Raw genomic sequence first — 8,741 nt, 5'->3', positions numbered from 1 at the left:
CATGCACCTTATCTGGTATTGGAAAATCTCTAATTGCTTCTATTCCCTTGTCATTGGCCTGTATTCCCTTACTTGTTATTAAAAATCCTAAATATTGTACACTCGATTGCAGAAACTCACATTTATCCATTCTCAGCTCTAATTTGTTCCTCGTCAACCTGTCAAAAACTTCCCTAAGTACTTCCATATGTTCCTTAATTCCTTTGCTAGCTATCATAATGTCATCCATATATACAATAACTTTATCCTGCCTAATCATATCCTCGAAAATTCTATTAATAAATCTCTGGAAGACCGCCGGTGCATTTTTCAACCCCATTGGCATCCTTAAAAATTCAAACTGTCCTAAAGGCGTCATAAAAGATGTATATTTCATTGATTCCTTATTAACAAAAACATGAAAGTAGCCATGTTTAAGATCTAACTTCGAGAATATCGTTTTATTTACTAATCTATCCAACAGATCATCAATCAACGGTAAAGGATAATTATCTTTGACCATTGATTTGTTAAGTTTTCTGTAATCAACACATAATCTTAGGTCTCCTGTTTTCTTTTTCACTAACACTATCGGAGATGCATACTCTGAATCACTCGGTTTAATAATTCCGTTTTTTAGATACTCATCTAAGATAATCTGCAGCTTTTCTTTTTCAGTATATGCTAATCTTCTAGGAGAACAACTAAACGGTTTCGGGTCATTTAATCTTAATTGTATTTCACACCGAATCTCCGGTTCATTCGGTCTTTCTTTATTAACATAACAATTTTCTACCAACTCAATAAATTGACATTTCATATTATGATCCACCTGATCACCTATTTTGTAATCAATTGAGTCATCTATTACATTAATTTCAAGCAATTCCCTCTCCTCTGTGCTTATTTCAGCATTGACAGCTTTCTCTAATTTATTTTTAGCCTTGTCACTAATCATTTGACTTTTACTACTACCTTGACTAACACTATCGCTAACTGTTTTACTATTGTTGTACATATTTGTTTCTTCTAACATTTTATCGCTTTTCTTGTTACATCGACTTTCAATTTTATCCACTGTAATCATTTTCAAGGTGTCCAGATTCAAGCATAAGTTGCATGCTTTCATAAAGTCTCTTCCCAATACTACATCATGACTCATAGACTCGTTTGCCACTATTATTAAATTAAAATGTATTTTATTCATATTTTTCATAATGTAACACAATATTTTTCCATATGTTTTCAAGTAACTTTTGTTTAATCCGTAAAATGAACTTAAAACTGGTACTCCAATAACATCTTTAGGTACTTTACTAATTTTTATGAACGAAATGGGGCTTCCCGTGTCTATGAGGCATGCTGTAATAAATTTTGATTTAGAATTGTTCATAAAATTAATTTCAAAATATCTTACGTAATTGTTTTCATCCACATTCTTGTTTTTCAGGCACTTTGCTGCAAAGTGCCCCATCTGACCACAGGCATAGCATGACCCTTTTTCGCGCTTTGGCTTCCTGCACTCTTTGGCCCAGTGTCCCTTCGAATTGCAATTGAAACAACGCAAGAGTGTGCTGCCATTATTGTTCACCGATGCCACCTTCTTGTCTGTTTCATCCATTTTCGGTAGTTTCACTTCCGCAAATGCCCGCTTTAAGTGCTGGATGTCTTCAAAGCATTGGATACGGGCTTGGTTACGTAGCATTTGATTTGGAATACCTTCAATGAGGAGCGCCACCAATTCTTCATCATCCATTTTTATTCCATGTGCAAGCATCACCTTATCGTCTACATAAGCAATAAAGCTTTCGCCAGCTGTCCATTTTCGTTCCTCAAATTTTCGCCTTGTTTCTAACTTTGACTTCCTCTCACCAAACATTGATATAACCTCTGCCGCCAACTGCTCTGTTGGTAGCAATACACGTTCTGGATCTGCATGCAACCACATGCATGCTTTTCCTTTTATCTTGCTGATGATCAACATCTTTATATATGGTTCATGTATTCCATAAACGCTGGCTATATTTTTCACTTGTAGGATCCATTTGCGTGCACATGTATCTCCCGAAAATTCATTCACTGCATCGGCTGCCATACGCAATAATAAATCCATATTTTGCCCAGCTTGTCCCACTGTATTTCGTTTATTCCCGTCAAATTCTTTGTTGCTTTTCTCACCGCTGCCATCTTCGTCGCCGTCTTCGTTGCCAACTTCGTTTTCGTCGCTATTCCCGTCGCCGCTGTTTTTGTTGCGGGCGCCGTCTGCACTGTTGTTCTTGTAACTGCGTACCCCGCTTCTGTCGTCATGTTTGCCGTTACTTTTGTTGTTGCGTGCAGTGCTCTTCTCATCGCCGTCTTCGTTGCTACCTCCAGCTTCGCCGTTACTTTCGTCCTCTTTATGCTCTCCGTCTTTTGCGTTATTTCTTTTTCCTTTTTGAACATTATTATTGCTGCTTCCGTAGAAATATTCTTCCTCGCTTTTTAATAATAATTTCAATTGATTTTGCTTTTCGTTTGTTAAATTATTCAAACGCAAAATCAATTCTCTTTTTGTTCCCGTGATCGGTTCTTTTAATTCACTCAACCACCCTTTTAACTGCTCCGTCGATGCATTGATTATATTCATTTTTTTTTTCTTTTTGGCTCGTGATCGGCCCACTTCTGATATTGTAGGGGTACTATAAACCCTCTTATTTAAATAAAACAGTAATGCTGGATTTAGCCTCTTAACTTTATTCTGTACATTGCATTTCCACTTCAGCAATCGACTGACTCCCTCTCCGTTACTGATCTGCCTCTCTGCTTGTTGCTACAGAGATGTTGCGAAACAGAGAGAATGCCACCCGAAAGCGAACCATGACTTAATGTTTATACACTTAATGTTTATATACTATGTTGCTATACTGTACTTATGTATGCGTACCTCTAGCCTACTACATTATTAAATTCCCGTAAATAAAATTATTTTGTAAGAAGGTCACTATTTTCCCAGTCACTTGTAAAGGGGTTATGCTGCGAATAACCGACAACATGGTAGTAAAGTGTGGAGAAGAAGTCCATACAATCAAAAACTGCATCCCAACACCAAGGGATAGCTTTTGCCAGATATCAACGGAAATCTCGTGCGCCAGGGAACTACACGCAGGCGTTCTAGCGCATTGCTACACCCGCTTACCCGCGTGGATGAGGGAATCATCATCATCAATGACCGGCCTGCCAGGGTCACGGTGGACAACGGAACAGAAGTCTATCTACGTGGCACACATCTCATTACCTTCAACGATCGCGTCGTGATAAATGACACCACCTTTATAAATCACGACAAGGCCCAAATACGAGCTCCAGGAGTAGCTAGTTCCCCGTCATTGAATATCACCGCCAACAGAGATATTCTGAGTCTCCCCTATCTTCACCAGCTGAGTGAACGTAACTTGGAGTTCATCATTCACATCGCATGATATTTATCGCAGCAGCGTTTAGTTGCGCGTTAATTTGCATTGGCATCGCCTGTCTACGGATCATCGGAGCGCGAAGATCTGCAATCCAATTAAACGGGATGATCGCCGAATTAAGACCATTCGAGGACGGCCGTAATCTTGAAGGGGGAGTAGTTAACACAAGCCAACGAACTAGAACAGTTGGCTCAGTGTGTGAAACATAATGTCAAAGTGCTGACCCAGCATTGGGCCGGAAACCCGTGCGCAGCCGACAAACACAGCATATTTGCGTGGCCGCAGCGAGTCTTTGTTAGCTTTAAGAATAATTTTAAGTTAAGTTTGAATTTGCATTTACCAGAATGAAGAGCGGCAGCTCATCAACTTAGACTAAGCGTCGTAAAACACATATTTATTACTTACTCTGCCAGGCCACACGGCTGGCAGTTAAAAGAGGAAAGTCCCTCTCAACGTAAATAATAATCTCCTGCTCCCCGGACTCCCCGGAGCAGCCAGCAAAGGAAGCCGTTCACCTCTGGCGGAAACCTGACGACGACAATATCGCAAGACGGTGCGATCAATCGTTAAATAATTTATACAATCATAAAATTAAGCATAACACAACTGGATAATTCCAGCCGATATTTTTAAGTAGGCAAGAAGATCTGGATACGATACCCAGAAAAATAAAGTAGATAACAAGCAAGATAACAAGTAAAATGAAACACAAAAGGAATTCAAAATAGATAGATATAGACAAGCACCATTAGTAAAAACTAAGACAACAAACCCATTTAGGAAAACAGGAGAAATTACACAAATAGTTGATAAACACTATGAAGAAAAGAACAGAGGAAGAAAAATTACTCACTACAAATTAAAATATAAAAAGAAAAATAATAAAACTAAATATGATAATAATTCCAGCACAACCCCAAACGATCAAGACAATCCAACATAACAACAAATTCTTGATGACCCTTTTCTATTTGTTACTATGCTCTACCCGATATGCCCAAGGACAAAGACTTGAAGTAAATCCAATTCAAGCCAAAAATGTCTACATAATATTTAATACTGGATCAATACTGATATTTAATACTGGATTTGTTTCTCGGCTTTCCCCTGATCAAACATCGTCGGATGTATTGTCTTATATACAAGACAAAACAAAAGCCGATAATATAAAAGTGGAAAAATTTAACTTCTCTTACGCTAGGGACATATCATCTTTCAAGATAACTGTCTCAAACGAGCTCTTTTCGACCATATGTTCGGGTGATTTTTGGCCGGATAGTATGGTGGTAAAAGAGTTTGAAGCTAAGATCAAAAATAAGAAAAAGGTGCCCGTGGGAATTAAACTTCCCTCACGTGGCCAGACCACTGCACCATCCGCCTCTTCATCTTCTTCCTCTTCAAAAAACTAAATACAAAACTTACTATCTCCTATCAAAATGTTAGAGGCTTGCATAGCAAATTAATCAAATTGTATTGTGATAGTCTTTCATTTGCATCCCATATAATAGTGCTCACAGAGACTTGGTTAAAGCCGGAGATACTTAACTCCGAAGTCTTCCCAGGTATGTACACTATATATAGGTTTGACCGTCCCTCCAGACGGGGAGGTGGAGTCTTAATTGCGGTTAGATTTACCCTCGCGTCGGAGGAGTTACTTTTGGACGATTCCTGTAACTCGGAATTCGTATGTGTAAAGCTGTCTTTTTCCGACAGATCAGTTTATATTACGTGCTCCTATATGCCGCCATCTTCTGAATTCCCAGAATATCAGAATCATCTGTCCGCTATCCAGTCCATCTTGAATAAACTTTCTGACAGGGACCAATTGGTAGTTCTATGTGATTTTAATATACCTGGCACAATGTGGTCCCCAGAAAAACAATCGAATATCCTTCTCCCTTTAGCACAACATGACTTTATTGACGGCTTGCTCGACTTATCGCTGTCGCAAGTTAATTATATTCCAAATTCTCTTGGTCGACTTTTGGATCTATGTTTTGTAACAAGTCCTGAATGTGTGTTTCTGTCCAGGGTAATACCTCTTACTCAACCTGAAGATCAATATCATCCTACTTTCGAGGTGGAAATCGACTTAGGTACGGTATTAAAAGTAAATTCAGAGAAGTCAACAAAACGAATTCTCTGTTTTCGCAAGGCAAATTTTCGGAGGCTAAACAATTTTATAGCTGGCTTTATTTGGTCCGATCTTTACTCCTGCAACATAATGGCGGATGCGATTAATATGTTTTATACCGCAATTAAATCATTTTTTAAATCTTGTGTTCCGATGTACTATCCGTCAATCTCTAAACCTCCTTGGTTTAATAAAGAGTTGACACACCTAAGAAATGTAAAGCCCAGACTTTATATGAAATTTAAAAATACCGGTTCTCAGTCCATCCTTTGTAAATATTTAAGCGCTCGGTTAAACTTTACCGTGCTTAATGCTCAGTGCTACAAAAATTATTTAAACCGTTGTAAGTTCCAGTTTGCACAGGATCCGAAACAGTTTTATAATTTCGTTAGCACTAAGCGAAAAACAAGTTCTCACCCTTCCTCGCTATTTTTTGAAAACCCTACGGTTACATCGGATCAGGCAATAGCCGATCTATTCGCCAAGTTTTTTCAAACTACATATTCAACTTTACCTCATTCCGAACAACCATACTCTTATGCGGTATCTAAGTCGAATCTAATATTTTGCCCCACTATAAACGAAAGCTCACTGCTTAACGATCTTCAGCGTGTTAAACCGGTCTATTCGGCAGGTCCCGATGGAATCCCTGGCTGTGTGCTCAGATTCTGTGCGGAAGCCTTGTGCAAGCCTCTACTGAAACTGTTTACCTTATCTTTGGAATCTTCACAATTCCCTCATATATGGAAGGAGTCCGTTGTGATTCCTCTTCACAAAAAAGGTAGCAAACTGGATGCAAGCAATTACAGAGGAATCTCTAAATTGTCGGCTATCCCAAAACTTTTCGAAGATGTTATCACTCCTCATTTGCAGCACCTTTGTAGATCATATCATATCAATCATATCACCGTGTCAACACGGTTTTATGAAACGCAGATCTACAACCACTAACCTCTTGGAGCTAACTTCTTTCGTAATACAGGGTTTCAAAAATAATCTTCAAACTGATGTCATCTACACTGATTTTAGTAAAGCATTTGATTCTGTTAATAATTACCTTCTAATAAGAAAACTTGATCTTATAGGTTTCCCTGTTGATCTTCTAAATTGGATTTCAAGCTATCTGAATGGCAGGACACAACAGGACACAACAAGTCCAGTACAAGGACACTCCTTGCCATTTGGACTTACAATCCGATCTAGACCGATTTCAAATATGGTGCCGTGATAACATATTAGACTTAAATGGCTCCAAGTGTAAAGTTATGACCTTTTGTCGTGCCAACCCAATACGCACGACTTACACTCTAAGTGGGTGCTCTCTGGACAGAATAACACGAGTTGATGATCTTGGTGTTCTTCTGGACCCAAAACTAAAATTTTCTGACCATATTTCGTCTATTGTCAATAAGGCCAGGGGTGTGCTTAGTTTTATAAAAACGGGGTCTAAGGAATTTGAAGACCCTTACTTGACTAAAACCCTATTCATTTCGTTAGTCCGTCCGATTCTCTAGTACGGATCACCTGTTTGGAGTCCACAATACGCAGTCCACTCGGACCGCATTGAATCGGTCCAAAAAAACTTCTTACTTTTTGCCTTGCGGCGCCTACATTGGGATGCAAACCGTATATTACCTCCGTATTCCAGTAGACTACTTTTAATTAATTTACCGTCCCTAGCTAACCGTAGAACTATGCTTGGAACAGTAAGCTTATTCGTGGGGATGTTGAGAGTCCCGACTTGATTAGTCGGCTTAACTTCTCGGTTCCAAGTAGAGTCACTAGAAACTATATACCCCTTATCTTAAATCATTGTAGATCTAATTATGAGTTGCATGACCCTTACAGAGTTGTATGTTCTGACTATAATAGACTTTATCCTATTATCTGTAATCTTGACTCTCTGCCGCTATTAAAGCAATCGATTTTATCTTTTCTATTACATAATTAGATCCTACTAACACTAATATTTAACATAGTTATTCCACATTATATTCATTTCCTCGTTCCTATTCTATTTTTTATATCGCGTCTATATCTTCTCGCGAATCGAGCCTTACGATACACGGCAGCGCCCCTCGGTCGGTTGGGCGGGAGGTGTGGCCGTAGGACCCGTGCGAAATAAAAAAAAAAAAAAAAAATAAGCTTACCAACTAATTACGAGTATCATTACTTATCTGTAAATATAACAATCAGAAGAACATGAAACTCTACCCCAAGCTCAATATTTAGTAGAAAAATTAAAAAGTGAAATGAATGGCATAAGAATAGCAAAGCGCAGTAAACGCGGCTTAGCTAATTTTATGGGCATAATGTATAAATACCTTTTTGAATCATTAGATCAAGCAGATAAAGAAGAGTTAGAATTAAAATTTACAATTTGTCCGAAAATGGAGTCAAAGCTAATGAACTCAACGAAGTCAAAAAAACAGTAAATAAAGGCATAGAATTAATCCATTTATTAAGTGCGAGAAATAAAATTGAACAAAGACTAAACATTTTATTATTCAATTTACAACAATTTACCGAATATATAGAAGATATTGAACTTGGAATTCAGTTAACAACACTTGGCATTTTTAATCCTAAATTACTAAAACTTCCGAAAATTCCGAAAAACTTTAACATATTAAAACTCTCACCAGATTTTACTACATTTTACTACATACTCACAAACACAAACGGTGATAGTTGCGGGCGCGCTCGAGTAGTCGGGTGCACCGAGTTGGCGCTCCTGGAAAATCTCGGATCTCGCAGTCAGCTGGGATTGTTGTAGCTCCCAGTTAAAAGATTGGTTTTCAGTTTATATTCACTTTTTATTTGATTTGTAGGAGCAGGGAAGGTCCCGCTCCATTCGAAGTTAATTCGTCAATAATCTGGCGATCTAAATACAATGGTTTCTTAGCCTAAGTCGAGGAGCAGCGCTGCCGGCATAGCCTGCAGCGCAGCGACGCTTATATGCGTTTCCTACATATATATATATTGTCGCCGAGCGACGGTGCTGGAGGAGGGGTGCTATAGGCACACATATTAGCGGTCAGCGCTTGGCCAGCGTGAGTACTGCTGATCATGCAAAATAGTTACGTTGCCCTCAACATACGCTTGGGCTGAACTGTTTATGTACACATTACAACAGAGTGATACAATGTGATTGTATATTATGAATACAGTGGTTA

The 8,741-nt window shown here is 38.6% G+C and overlaps 1 protein-coding gene across 1 annotated transcript; it reads right to left on the bottom strand.

Moving 5' to 3' along the window:
* Window positions 1-337: 337 nt before the first annotated feature.
* Window positions 338-2,558, bottom strand: LOC116802424. The gene is made up of 2 exons (XM_032726905.1): window positions 1,397-2,558; window positions 338-1,341 (listed from the first exon to the last, which is right to left on the bottom strand). The coding sequence occupies exons 1-2, from the start codon at window positions 2,090-2,092 to the stop codon at window positions 1,330-1,332; spliced, it is 708 nt and encodes a 235-aa protein (XP_032582796.1). The 5' UTR covers window positions 2,093-2,558; the 3' UTR covers window positions 338-1,329.
* Window positions 2,559-8,741: the final 6,183 nt, after the last annotated feature.

Source organism: Drosophila sechellia, unplaced genomic scaffold, assembly GCF_004382195.2.
Source record: "Drosophila sechellia strain sech25 unplaced genomic scaffold, ASM438219v1 2R_2, whole genome shotgun sequence".
NCBI classification, from domain to species: Eukaryota; Metazoa; Arthropoda; class Insecta; order Diptera; family Drosophilidae; genus Drosophila; species Drosophila sechellia.
Note: the sequence above shows the minus strand (reverse complement) of the source record. Positions and strands in the feature narration are given on the sequence as shown.